The 14,160-nt window shown below is 53.8% G+C and overlaps 1 protein-coding gene across 1 annotated transcript in view; it reads left to right on the forward strand.

Annotated features, from left to right (window-relative positions):
• The first annotated feature begins 257 nt into the window (after window positions 1-257).
• LOC135176507 (putative neutral ceramidase C) overlaps window positions 258-14,160 on the forward strand; it is a 32,579-nt gene continuing 18,676 nt past the window's right edge. The window contains exons 1-8 of the mRNA XM_064145646.1: window positions 258-393; window positions 3,136-3,215; window positions 4,327-4,476; window positions 4,986-5,162; window positions 6,988-7,115; window positions 7,920-7,997; window positions 11,388-11,508; window positions 13,319-13,444. Of these exons, the coding sequence (XP_064001716.1) occupies window positions 258-393; window positions 3,136-3,215; window positions 4,327-4,476; window positions 4,986-5,162; window positions 6,988-7,115; window positions 7,920-7,997; window positions 11,388-11,508; window positions 13,319-13,444 (996 nt within the window). The remainder of the gene's footprint in view (window positions 394-3,135; window positions 3,216-4,326; window positions 4,477-4,985; window positions 5,163-6,987; window positions 7,116-7,919; window positions 7,998-11,387; window positions 11,509-13,318; window positions 13,445-14,160) is intronic.

Consider the following 14,160-nt stretch of genomic DNA (forward strand, 5'->3'; position numbering starts at 1 on the left):
GCAGCTCAGCCTGTCTTATCTGGCCTCGTGACAGGGAGTGATTGCTGCTCCTAGCAGATAGCATTTTGCTGCCTTAAGCAGACTGCAGAATAATCTCCACTTCCCACCCCCATGGCTGCTGCAGCGCACTCTGACACGGGGGCAGGGGGCACCAACCACTGCCAGCTCTCTGAGGGTGTGATGTGCTGCACGGGGTGGGACCTGCCTGTCGTCTGCCTTCCCCATGGGCTCCTTTCTGCTTCCACAGTGCCTCCACCATGTGTAGGAAGAGGTCCAAGTGCTCCTTCTCCAGACTGGAGGTGATCCTCATCAGCTGCCTGACGTTGATGATAGTGGTGACCGTAGTGCTGCTCGTCCTCCACTTTCTCAACCAAGAGCGCCACGGCAAGTTGAGCTGTTTCAGTCCTGCCATGGCAATCCTGCTCTAGTCTGTGTCCAGCACAGCCATTTCAATAAGAGGGATAGAGGTAGAGGCTCACTGGGCCACCACTGAGCCTTCTCAATCTTCTCTGTGCATGGCCCATATTCAAAGCCATGACAAAATGCTCCTCTGCAGCAGGAGTGTGGTGGTGAAACCCAGGGCTATGGCTGCACAGCCTTTGGACTGGTGGATAGGGCTGGGTGCAGGGTTCCAGACACAGATTCCTTCCCTTTCTCTACCACAAAGGAGGTCCTGAGAGCCCTCACTCCTGAAGGGCCTTCACAGCTGTTGCAATCTTGTCACAGCCCACTGACACCTCCAACCCCATCACCAGGCATTGGACAGGTAGGTGTTGGGAGCTGCCCAAAGCCAGCTCTCAGTTCCCTTCCAAGTACCCCTGGAGAGGGAAAATCTCTTGGGGAAAGAAAACGTTATGAAGCTTTAGATGTTTCCATGCAACAGGAGCTGTGAGACAGGAGCAGATTCTCCCCTGCCCTGAGCAGGTCAGCAATGGCACCTCCCAGTTTTGACCTGGATGTAGTTCAACTTTTCTTCATATTTTTAGGCTGTAACACCTAAGAGTTTGCACAAGATGATCAGAGGGCTGGAGAACCTCCCGTACAGGAACAGGCTGAGAGAGCTGGGCTTGTTCAGCCAGGAGAAGGCTCCAGGGAGAACTTAGAGCAGCCTTCCAGTACCTGAAGGGGCTCCAGGAGAGCTGGGGAGGGACTGTTTAGAAGGGCCTGTAGTGACAGGATAAGGTTCATTGGCTCTGGGCTGGAAGTGCCATGAAAATGATCAGGGGATTGGAGCAGCTCTGCTATGGGGACAGGTTGAGAGAGCTGGGGGTGTTCAGCCTGGAGAAGAGAAGGATCCAGGGGGACCCAATAGTGATCATCCAATACCTGAAGGGGCTACAAACAGGCTGCAGACAGACTGTTCCCAAATGCCTGCAGGGACAGGACAAGGGGCAAGGGCTTGAAAGGAGAGCAGAGCAGTTTGAGATTGGATGTGAGAAACTTGCTCTCTGTGATAAGACAAGGAGCAATGGGTGTAAGTTGCAGCAAAAGAGGTTCTGCCTCAACACAAGGGGGAATTTCTTTACTGTAAGGGTCCCAGAGCACTGGAACAGGCTCCCCAGAGAGGTTGTGGAGTCTCCTTCTCTGGAGCCTTTCAAGGCCTGTCTGGATGTAACCTGTGCTAGATTGTGTGGTCCTGCTGTGGCAGGGGGGTTGGGCTCAATGATCTCCAGGAGTCCCTCCCAACCCCTAATATCCTGTGAGCCTGTGAGCCTTCGAGCAAGTTCTTTGCCATGAGGCTGCTGGAACACTGCAACAGGTTGCCCAGGGGGGAGGTTGAGGCCCCATCCCTGGAGAGATTCCAGGTGAGGCTGGACAGGGCTGTGGGTAACCTGATCTGGTGGAGAATGTCCCTGCTGAGTGCAGAGGGGGTTGGATTGGATGAGCTTTGGAGGTCCCTTCCTACCCAGCCTATTCTGTGATTCTGTGATTTTATGAAAGAAAGGAGATTGAGTGTTTAGATGAGGAGGAAATTCTTGAGAGTGAGGAAACACTGGCACAGGTTGCCCAGGGAGCCTGTGGATGTCCCTTCCTTGGATGTGTTCAAGGCCAGGCTAGATGAGGCCTTGAGCAACCTGTGCTGATGGGAGGTGTCCCTGCCCATGGCAGAGGGGTTGGAATTAGAGCATTTTAAGATCCCTTCCAATCCAAACCATTCAATGACTGTAGGGCTCTATGACTCTCTGAATGTGCCCCTCTTTCTTCTCTAGCCCTGTCCCATCAGCTCCTGCCTTGCCATCCCCATTTCCTTACTGCTGCTGTGCTCTTGCACCCTCAGATGTGTTTCAGGCATAGTAGTGGTGGGCTTGGAGAGCTTAACCTTTGAAAGCTGGGCTCAATCTCCTTTGCTGTGCAGCACAACTGTGATGGTTTGGGTGTTTCCCTCCCCCCCACACTTTAGAAATCACCCGGACTAGACTCAGACAGCTCTGGAAATATGAATGAAGCTATTTATTTACAGCTGGCACAATATACAAGCAGATATTTACAGTATATACAGTTATAGACAGAAATATACAAGGTAAAAGGTAATACAGAAACACAACTCCCCTCACAGAAACCTGAGTCCCCAGGAGGGGCTCTCTACCGCCCCTGCACCTTCCCCCTACCCCTCTCAACCTTTCCCCAGTCCCAAGGAAGAATGGAGGTTCAGCCAGGGGGTTAGGGAGCAAAGTGGATTAGTCCTAAATGGAGGGTGAGGTTAGAGAGATGCAGCTCAGCCAGCAGCCCAAGTGAGAGTGGTTATCTGTGTTTTTATTTCTTGTTCCTATACATCTCAGCAAGCCTATGAGTGCAGTAGACATTACCATTGTTTTCCTGTCTCAGCCTGGAATCTAGTTCTTCTCACCAAAACATTCTAGCTTGCTTCAGGCTAGCACAACAGCACAGTCCGGTGACCTCATTCTGTGAGGTCCTTCATGCCTGGTCCACCTGAAGTGCCTCACCAGGGCACCTTGGCAGCCCATTGGAAAGCCAAGCAGACAGGCCCCACTGGCTCCCCTTGTCCACAGGTCTACTGGGGAAGCTGCAGTAGATATCAGAGATGAAGTCTCTTTAGGAGGGCAGGATTGCCTCTCCTGGTCCCAGCTCTCTGTGCTCACCTCTCTGCTAATCCACAACTTGTCCGTCCTGCAGATGCCAGTGAAACCACCCCACACTACTTGCTGGGTGTGGGGCGAGCTGACTGCACAGGACCTGTGGCAGAAATTCCTCTGGTGAGTGGGAAGAGCTGAGCATGGGAGGGGGCAAAATTCAGATTTTCATTATTGCTCACTACTTTTTGCAGGTCTTATGGCTTTGAGGCTCTGCTTGGCCCAGTGATTGTCATCTTCAAACATTAAGTGGAGTTTCTTTGGGTCTTGGAGCAATCTCTAGTATGAGGGAGCTCATGGCAGAGGGATTGGAACAAAGCGACCTTTAAGGTCAAGGCTGAGAGAGCTGGGGCAGGTTAGCTTGGAGAGGAGAAGGCTGAGGGGCATCCAGTACCTGAAGGGGGCTGCAAAGAAGGCTGTAGAGGGACTGTTTCCAAAGGCTTGCAGTGACAGGACAAGGGACAAGGGCTTCAGACTAGAGCAGAGCAGATTGAGATTGGATGTGAGGAACAAGTTCTGCACCAGGAGGGTGCTGTAACACTGCGACAGACTGCCCAGGGAGGTGGTTGAGGCCTCATCCCTGGAGATATTCCAAGTGAGGCTGGACAGGGCTGTGGGTAACCTGCTCCAGGGGAGGATGTCCCTGCTGAGTGCAAGGGGTTGGACTGGATGAGCTTTGGAGGTCCCTTCCAACCTGGGCGATTCTATGATTCTGTGATTTTTGCCTTCTTAATGCTTACAAATATCTAAGAGGTGAGTGTCAGGAAGATGAGGCCAAACTCTTCCCAGTGGTATCCAGTGACAGGCCAAGAGGAACTGGACATAAACATGAGCACAGGAAGTTCCACCTACACATGAGGAGGAACTTCTTTGAGGGTGGCAGAACACTGGAACAGGCTGCCCAGAGAGCTGGTGGAGTCTCCTTCTCTGGAGTCTTTCAGGCTCTGGATGGACGTGTTCCTCTGTGATCTGCTTTACGTGGTCTTGCTTTGGCAGGAGTGTTGGACTTGGTGATCTTCAGAGGTCACTTCCAACCCCTCCCACCTGTGTTCCTGTGATTCTGTCCCTTACTACCCAGCAATAATAAGGCTCTGGCAAGCACAGGGCAAATTAGTTGAGCTCCGAGTGTTCACATGTTGAACAAATCCTGTGACCATCTCATCCTGCTTGGGAGAATAGATGCAAACGAAGACATTGCTGAATATTTTGTCTTGATGGAGCTCCTCCTTTCCAGATGGGCTATGCCAATCCAGAGCAGGTGGGCGGCGGGCTCCTCTCACGCCTCTACAGCCGAGCTTTCATCGTGGCAGACCCTGAGGACTCCAGGCGAGTGGTGTTTGTCAGTGCTGACATAGGCATGGTGTCCCAGAAGCTGAGGCTGGAGGTAGGTGGCTGCAGACTTTGGCTCATTGCTGGTGCAGGCAGTAAGGTGGCAGGCACGGCTAAGTAACAGGCAGCATGGAGCAGCCTGGCGCCTTGGCGGGGACGCCCTTGCCGCATGACTGCACAGACAGGTGGTGTGCCTGCTGCAGAAGAGCCTTTGGTGACTCAGCAAATGAGGCTGGACTTTGGCCATGCTTCTCTGAGTGGGAGCAAATGATTGTGGGAGCATTATCATGGTGCTGTGTAGTGCTGGGCCTCCAGCACCAGGGAGGAGGTGCCGAAGAAGCGGTGGCTCTGTGGGTGCTCTGCACCACACTGCTCCTCACTTCTCCTGCCAAGTCAGCAGCTGTGACCTCCTTGTGACACCAGTGTGGGAACAGTAGGCAGGTAAAGGAGAGCGAGGAGGGAGGTGGATGGTTGGGGTTGTCACAAGGGCTGCTACAAATCTCTGTAGCCTTTGGGCTAGGTGAAAAAGACTTTTTTTTCCTAGGACCTTCTCCTTCCTCTTAGGTCCTCAAGAAGCTGAAGGCCAAGTATGGTGACCTGTACCGGCAGGACAACGTCATCCTCAGTGGCACCCACACGCACTCAGGGCCTGGGGGCTACTTCCAGTACACCCTCTTTTGGATCAGCAGCAAAGGGCTCATCAGGCCATCCCTCAATGCCATCGTGAATGGCATTGTAAAGGTGGGTGCCAGCCACCTTGTTGACTTAAAAGCGCCAAACACAGAGCAGGTGGGAGGAGATACCTAATGGAGCTGTTGCGGTGCTGTTTGTGGTAGGACTCCTGAGTGCTGCAGTCATGAAATGCACTTGAACATGGGCTGTGGTTGGCAGTGACATCACACTGAAAAAAACACAAACAACCCAGAAACCTTCAAGGCTTTATTTAGAATCACTGCAAAATTGTCTTGTTTTTATAGAATGGGTTAGGTTGGAAGGGCCCAGGGACACCTTCCTCTACATTGGGTTGCTCCAGGCCCCATCCAACCTGGCCTTGAACACCTCCAGGCAGGGGACATCCACAGGCTCTCTGGGCAACCTGTGCCAATGTCTCCTTACCCTCACTCTCAAGAATTTCTTCCTAATCTCCACTCTCAATCTCCTTTCCTCAAGTTTAATTTTGTTGGATTTTAGACTATTTAACCAAACCCCAAAAAAATCAGCATGGCTTCAGCAGGGGCAAATCCTGCCTGGCAGACCTGGGGGCCTTCTATGAACAGGTCACAATATTAATAGCTGAGGGGCGAGCTACTGATGGCAGTGACCTGGAGCTGAGCAAGGCCTTTGGCACTGTCCCACACCACATCCTGGAATCCAAGCTGGTGACACATGGGTTTGATGGGTGGAGCACTGATGGATAAAGAACTGGCTTGATAGCCACACCCAAAGAGTGGCTGTCAATGGTTCCATGGCCAAGTGGAGGACAGTGACAAGCAAAGTCCCTCAGGAGTCAGTCCTGGCACCAGTCTTGTTCAACATCTCTGTGGGTGCCATGGACAGAGGCACTGAGTGCAGCCTCAGCAAGTTTGCTGCCCACACCAAGCTGTGTGGTGCAGCAGCCAGGCTGGAGGGCAGGGATCCATCCAGAGGGAGCTGGACAGGCTGCAGAGATGGGCACAAGCCAACCTCAGGAGGGTCAACAAGACCAAGGGCAAGGTGCTGCATCTGGGTGGAGGCAATGCCAAGCACAAATGCAGGCTGGGCAGTGCCTGGCTGGAGAGCAGCCCTGAGGAGAGGGCTGCTGGTGGAGGAGAAGCTGAAGAGGAGCCAGCAGTGTGAACTTGCAGCCCATAAAGCCAAGCAAAGCCTGGGCTGCATCAGGAGAAGTGTGGCCATCAGGGCCAGGGAGGTGATTCTCCCCCTCTGCTGTGCTCTCTGAGACCCCAGCTGGAGTCCTGCATCCAGTTCTGGAGCCCCTGGGACAAGAGGGATGTGGAGATGCTGGAGAGTGTCCAGTGAAGGGCCATGAGGATGCTGAGAGGGCTGGAGCAGCTCTGCTGTGAGGACAGACTGAAAGAGTTGGGGCTGTTGAGTCTGGAGAAGAGGAGGCTCCCAGGTGACCTTCTTGTGGCCTTCCAGGATCTGAAGGTGGCTACAAAAAAGCTGGGGAGGGACTTTATAGAGAGTGCCAGGACTGGGGAGAATGGAGCAGATGCTGGAGGTGGGGAGGAAGTTGTTGAGCATGAGAGTGGTGAGAGGCTGGAATGGGTTGCCCAGGGAGGTGGTTGAGGCCCCATGGCTGGAGGTGTTTAAGGCCAGGCTGTCTGAGGCTGTGTGCAGCCTGCTCTAGGGTAGGGTGTCCCTGGCCATGGCAGGGGGTTGGAACTGGCTGATCCTTGTGGTCCCTTCCAACCCTGACTGATTCTATGAAAACCCAAATAGACTAACAAACCCAAATTCCCAGGGAAGGTTTGGGGAGCAAAAGTAGGAAAGGAGAGAAGCTTTGTGGGTATCTCTCCTATGCCTTACACGTGTGGTCTAATGGTCCCTGTCTGCCTGCTGTTCCCAGAGCATTGACACAGCTCATCAGAATGTGAAGAAAGGCAGAATTTTGATAAATAGAGGCACTGTAGATAACAGCCAAATCAACAGGAGCCCTTTCTCTTACCTTGAGAACCCAGCATCTGAGCGAAGCAGGTAAGAGTTCCTCAAAGCTGGAGAGAAAGAGAGCTCTGGAGAGGAAGCCCTCAGCTGGTACCATGAGCTGGCCTTTTGCAGCTGGTGTATCTGGTTATTTGTGGGATCACAGCATCACAGGATGCCAGGGGTTGAAAATGACCTCCATAGATCATCAAGTCCAATTCCTGCCAGAGCAGGACCATAGAATCGAGATCAGGTTGCACAGGAATGTAACCAGACAGGTCTTAAAAGTCTCCAGAGAAGGAGCCTCCACAACCTCCCTGGGCAGCCTGCTCCAGTGCTCTGTGACCCTTACAGTAAAGAAGTTCTGCCTCATGTTGAGGTGGTTGACAACGTGGTGCCAAGACCATGACAGAATGACTCTGCTGCCTTCCTGGCCCTTGGGTATGTGCATACCCTCCAAACATCAGCTGGAAGCTTGTGGTCAGCCCCTCCAAGCACGTGGGGCACCAGGCAAGGATGCAGACTTAGGCTTTGATTGCAAAAAACATGGAAACAAGGAAAAAAAAGGCTTTAGGAGACCTTGGCATTGGAGTCAGATGGCACTGAATTGCCATCTGGGGTGCAACTGCATCCTGCCATCCTTGGATCTTCTCTCTTCACCTGCTAGCATCTGAGGTCAGCAAGAGCCATAACGCTTCCCTTACCTTCCCAGCTGTCCCTCTGAGGTGTCCTGGTAACACCTGAAAGAAGCCCTTTGTTTGCTTGGGTGGTTGGAGCCTGGTGGAGATGTGAGATGTCTGAGCAATGCAGCCTGTGAGCAGGGCTCTAATACCCTGTCCCTGCCACTTTCTCACCCAGGTATGCATCCAACACGGACAAAGAAATGGTGCTGCTGAAGATGGTAGACGAACAAGGGCAGGACCTAGGCCTTATCAGGTACTGAGTGCTGCAGAAACATGGTTTGTCTCCAGAGCCTCCCAAACCACAGCTCTGTAGCAGCCCTGTCCTGCAGCTGCAGTCCTGTCCTGTGGCAGCAGCTCTGCTGCCCACCACTGCCCCTTGCCTGTGCGGCGTTGCTCCTGGCTGGGTCTCAAGAGGGCAGGGAGCTGAGGGGAGACCTTATGACTCTCTACATCTCCCCGAAGGGTGGTTGGAGTGAGGCAGGGGCTGCTCTCTCCTGTCAAGTAACAAGCAGTAGGATGGAAAGAAATGGCCTCAAGTCATGGTAGAGGGGGTTTAGAATGGGTACTCGGAAAACTGTCTTCACCAAAAGGGTAGTCGAGGCCTGTCCCAGGCTGCCCAGGGCAGTGGTGCAGACACCATCTCTGAGAGGTTTCAAAGCTGTGCAGATGTGGTGCTGAGGGCCATGGTTTGGTGGTGACCTTGCTGGGCTAAGGCTTGGAATCAATCTCAGCCACAACAATTCGACAATTCCACAATTCTGTGAGCAAAGACTAAGGGAGAGTCCAACGGTGCTTAAGCCAGGGCAGGTTCCCTCATCTACTCTGGCACACAAAGGAACACTTGGCCCACCTACAGCTGGCATAGCTCCTGGCACAGCCCAGAGCTATCTGGGGAATGTGACTGCAGCTGCTCCTGCTAGAGCTGACTATCTCTGGGACTCTCACTGTCCTTACACAAGCAGATAGAATCATAGAATCACAGAATCAAGCAGGTTGGAAGAGACCTCCAAGCTCAGCCAGCCCAACCTAGCACCCAGCCCTGCCCAATCAACCAGACCATGGCACTAAGGGCCCCAGCCAGCCTTGGCTTCAACACCTCCAGGCACAGCCACTCCAGCACCTCCCTGGGCAGCCCATTCCAATGCCAATCACTCTCTCTGTGAAGAACTTCCTCCTCACATCCAGCCTAGACCTGCCCTGGCGCAGCTTGAGGCTGTGTCCCCTTGTTCTGTTGCTGGGTGCCTGGCAGCAGAGCCCAACCCCACCTGGCTACAGCCTCCCTTCAGGGAGCTGCAGACAGCAATTAGCTCTGCCCTGATCCTCCTCTTCTGCAGGCTGCACACCCCCAGCTCCCTCAGCCTCTCCTCACAGGGCTGTGCTCCAGGCCCATCCCCAGCCTTGCTGCCCTTCTCCAAACACCTTCCAGCACCTGAACATCTCTCTTGAATTGAGGAGCCCACAACTGGACCCAGCACTCAAGGTGTGGCCTGAGCAGTGCTGGGCACAGGGGGAGAAGAACTTCCCTTGTCCTGCTGGCCACACTGCTCCTGAGCCAGCCCAGGATGCCATTGGCTCTCCTGCCCACCTGGGCACACTGCTGCCTCCTCTTCAGCTCCCCTCTGTCAGCACCCCCAGCTCCCTCTCTGCCTGGCTGCTCTTAGCCACTCTGTCCCCAGCCTGTAGTGCTGCTTGGGGTTGTTGTGGCCCAAGTGTAGAACCCTGCACTTGGCCTTGTTCAATCTCATCCCCTTGGCCTCTGCCCACCCATGCAGCCTGTCCAGGTCCCTCTGCAGGGCTCTCCTACCCTCCAGCAGTTCCACAGCTGCTCCTAGCTTGCTGTCATCTGCAAAGTCACTGATGGAGGACCCAATGCCCTCGTCCAGATCATCAATAAGGATTCTGAAGAGTACTGTGCCCCGCACTGATCCCAGGGGCACACCACTGGTGACAGCTGCCAGCTGGATGTGGCACCATTCACCACCACTCTCTGGGCTCAGCCCTTCAACCAGTTCTTGATCCTGGTGCTGGCATCTCCAGCACCCTTTGAGCTCCCCTTGTCTGTTTAACATTCTGTGTTGCCATGAAGGGCCTGCCATGCCCACAGGCAGTGTTTATGGTGCCTCTCCTAACAATGCAGCAGGGCAGCCTTCAGCTGCTTGAAGTTCAACGATCAAAGCCAGGCAAATGCAGATGCACACAGCAACAAATCCTCAACTCTCTTTGCCTTCTTCAGGATCATATAGACTAGGAATGGGTTGGGTTGGAAAAGACCTAAAAGCTCATCCAGTTCCATCCCCCGGCCATGGGCAGGGACACCTCCCACCAGCACAGCTTGCTCAAGGCCTCATCCAGCCTGACTGAGAACACCTCCAGGCAGGGGGCAGCCACAGCCTCCCTGGGCAACCTGTGCCAGTGTCTCCCCACCCTCACTCAAAACAATTTCTTCCTCATCTTCACTCTCACTCTCTCCTCTCCGATCTCAAAGCCATTGTCCCTTGACCTGGCACTCCCAGCCCTTGTCCAAAGTCCCTCTCCAGCTCTCCTGGAGCCCCTTCAGGTAGAGGAAGGCTGCTCTGAGGTCTGCCTGGAGCCTTCTCTTCTCCAGCCTCAACAGCCCCAACTCTCCCAGCCTGTCCCCACAGGGGAGCTTCTCCAGCCCTCTCATCATCTTGTTGGCCTCCTCTGGAGCCTCTCCATCAGCTCCAGGTTCTTCTTGTGCTGGAGGCCCCAGAGCTGTTTGCAGTGCTGCAGGTGGGGTCTGAGCAGGGCAGAGCAGAGCAAGCAGAACAGAGCAGGGCAGAGGGGCAGAATCCCCTCTCTTCATGTTGCAGAAAGCTGATAGTGCTAAGAGGAAGAGGAGGTTTCTCTTTTTTGTAAGGATGAAAAGTGTTTCCTCTCTTCTTTTTCTTCATTTTTGACTCCTTGTTTCTCTGAGGCAAGAAAATAAAAATCCCTGCAAAATAGAGTTCCCTGGACTCAGGAAAGAGTCTGATCAGTTCTGAAACTGATTTTGGTGGCCCTGATAATTAAGGTACTAAGTTCTTGTGGCTTCAAGAACTGGACCATCATAGCCATAAGCTGAGAGCCCTGGGGCTGAGAGCCTGCAGAAGAGCAGCCCCAGAGGGCAGCTGAGCAATGCTCAGCAAGAGCTAAAGGAGCTGTGGGGGGCAAGAGGCTGGGGCCAGGCTCTTGTCAGTGGTGCCCAGCACCAGGGCCAGGCCAAGGGGCAGAGGGCACAAAGTGGCATCCAGGAGGTTCCATGTGAGCATGGGGAGGAAGTTGTTTGTTGTGAGGGTGCTGGAGGCCTGGAGCAGGCTGCCCAGAGAGGTTGTGGAATCCTTGTGTGGAGAGCTTCCAACCCCACCCTGGGGCATTGTGCTCCTGGGCAAGCTGCTGTGGGTGCCCTGCTTTGGCAGGGGGGTTGGGCTGGATGATCTCCAGAGGTATATTCTGATCTCTGCTGGGATTCTGGGACTGTGTGTCCAGGAAAACAGATGATGGGCAGAACTCTCCCATTGTTAAGCCACCCCGAGGTACCAACAGCCTCTGTTTGTATTGTCCCAAAGAAAATTCGGCTCCTAAGCCAGCAGAGTGCAGAGATTGACCAACAAATGCCTTTTGTGTGTGCTCTGCCTCTCGCCAGCTGGTTTGCAGTGCACCCGGTCAGCATGAACAACAGCAACCACCTGGTGAACAGTGACAACGTGGGCTATGCCTCCTACCTGTTTGAGCAGGAGAAGAACAAGGGGATGCTTCCTGGAGAGGTAGGAATACTGTCCTGGGGCGTGCTGGTGGGCAACAGGGTGCCCATGAGCCGGCAATGTGCCCTCGCGGCTGAGAAGGCCAGTGGCACCAGAGGGGGCATCAAAAGGAGGGCAGCCAGCAGGTTGAGAGAGGTTCTTCTGCCCCTCTGCTCTGTCCTAGTGAGGTCACATCTGGAGCTCAGTTATGGGGGAACAGAGACTTGCTGGAGAAGGCACAGCAAAGGGCTCCAAAGCTGCTGAGGGGCCTGGAGCAGGTCTTTGAGGAGCAAAGGCTGAGAGCCCTGGGGCAGAGAGCCTGCAGAAGAGCAGCCCCAGAGGGCAGCTGAGCAATGCTGATTAATACTTCAAGGGTAGGTGTCAGGAGAGTGAGACCAGGCTCTTGTCAGTGGTGCCCAGTGCCAGGCCAAGGGGCACAAACTGGAACATAGAATCTCTAAAAGAGTGGTCAAACCAAGGAGAGTGTCTGTGAGAGCTAAATGCTGCTGATGCTCAGCTTTGCTTCTAGTGACTCCTGCTTGATGTTGGCTCCTGCACTCAGATCCAATAGCTCCTACCTTCTATATCAGTCATGGCGAAAGCCTGACAGAAAAATGATCATAGAATCATGGAATTGTCAGGGCTGGAAGGGGCCTCAAAGATTATCCAGCTCCAACCCCCCTGCCATGCCCAGGGACACCTCACACTAGATCAGGTTGCTCAGAGCCATAACCAGCCTGACCTTAAACACCTCCAGGGATGAGGCTTCCACCACCTCCCTGGGCAACCTGTTCCAGTCTCTCACCACCCTCATGGGAAGAACTTCTTCCTAACATTCAGTCTCAATCTACCCTCTTCTAGTTTTGCTCCATTCCCCCAGTCCTGTCACTACCTGACATCCTAAAAAGTCCCTCCCCAGCTTTCCTGCAGCCCCCTTCAGATACTGTGAGGCCACAAGAAGGTCTCCTGGGAGCCTTCTCCTCTCCGGACTGCACAGACCCAACTCTCTCAGCCTGCCCCCACAGCAGCTGTCTCCAGCCCTCTGATCATCCTTGTGGCCCTTCTTTGGACACCTTCCAGCACCTCCAGATCCCTCCTGTAATAGGAGTTGCAATGATTCTGAAATGAGCTGCAATGATCCATTAACATCTGATCAGCAACATGAATTGGGTGGATCATGGCCATGGTGATCTTAGCTTGGAGGCTGGACTCAGTGAGCTTAGCACTCCAGGTGAAGTCATTCTGTGACTGTATGAGAAACTGAGGACAACATCTCACAATCATAGACTGCTCTGGGCTGGAAGGGACCTCCAAAGCTCATCCAGTCCAACCCCTTGCACTCAGCAGGGACATCCTCCACTAGAGCAGGTTGCCCACAGCCCTGTCCAGCCTCACCTGGAATATCTCCAGGGATGAGGGCTCAACCACCTCCCTGGGCAGTCTGTTGCAGTGTTCCAGCACCCTCCTGGTGCAGAACTTGTTCCTCACATCCAATCTCAATCTGCTCTGCTCTCATTTCAAACCGTTGCCTGTCACTGCAGGCCTTTGTACCATGGTGGGAAAAGCTGCCACTGTGGTGTATGAGGAAAGGCTGTCTGGACACCAAGGTGGTGTAAAGGGCCCCCTGAAATGCTGGTGTCCTGTTCACCCTTGGTCTTGCTGTCTCTAACCTTTTTTGGACCCTAAATGCTGGTTTCAGTCCTCCCAGTGGCTTCAGAAATGTTTGCTTGCTCCTCAGCAGGTTGCAGTAGCAGCTTTGACTGCAGAGAAAGCTGCAGGTGATGCAAACACTGCAAGGCACCAAAATCCATCTGACCACATCTGCTTTTGGCAGGGCTCCTTTGTTGCTGCCTTTGCATCCTCCAACCTGGGAGATGTGTCACCCAACACCAAAGGCCCCTTCTGTGTCAACACAGGGGAGTCGTGCAACAACCCACAGAGCACCTGTTCCACGGGAGGGGTAAGTATGTCCCAACTGGGCTGTCTCAGCTTCTGCTGAGAAGAAAACTCAAGGTGGGGCAGCAAACAGAGAGCCATGTGGCAAGCTGCTGTGTGTGAGGAGGACATGGAGCCAGAATTCACTTCTTTTTGGAGTGTCCTGGATACCTCTTTCAGGAACTGCCTGTGTCTTGTCCTCACACACCTTGCTTCCTGCTTCTGCAGCTCAAATTCCAGTGAATCTTGTTGCCAAAGTTAGTGTGGCAGCCCAGTGCCCAACTAGGGGGTGACCAGCAAGCATCAGTTAGTTGTCACAGTATCACCTCTGAACTCATCCATGCTGCAGTGCCACACATTCTCCACAGGAACAGTGTTGGCAAAACTCCTGTTTGACATTTTGATTGATGGTCTTGATGAAGACACAGTGTGTCAGCAGTAAGTTCACAGATGGCACCAAGTGAGGTGGCACTGTTGATATGCAACAAGGTAGGGAGGCTGTGCAGAGAGGCTTGGATGGGTTGGGTCCAAGGGCCAATGTCCCTGGGATGAGCTTCAGCAAGGCCAAGTGCCAGGTCCTGCACCTGGCTCACAACAACCCCTTGGGGAGCTACAGGCTTGGGGCAGTGTAGCTGGAAAGCTGCCTGCAGAAAAAGGACCTGGGGGTGCTGATCAGCAGGAGCCAGCAGTGTGCCCAGATGGCCAAGAAAGCCACTGGCATCCTGGCTGGGATCAGAACTG

Source organism: Pogoniulus pusillus, chromosome 6, assembly GCF_015220805.1.
Source record: "Pogoniulus pusillus isolate bPogPus1 chromosome 6, bPogPus1.pri, whole genome shotgun sequence".
NCBI classification, from domain to species: domain Eukaryota; kingdom Metazoa; phylum Chordata; class Aves; order Piciformes; family Lybiidae; genus Pogoniulus; species Pogoniulus pusillus.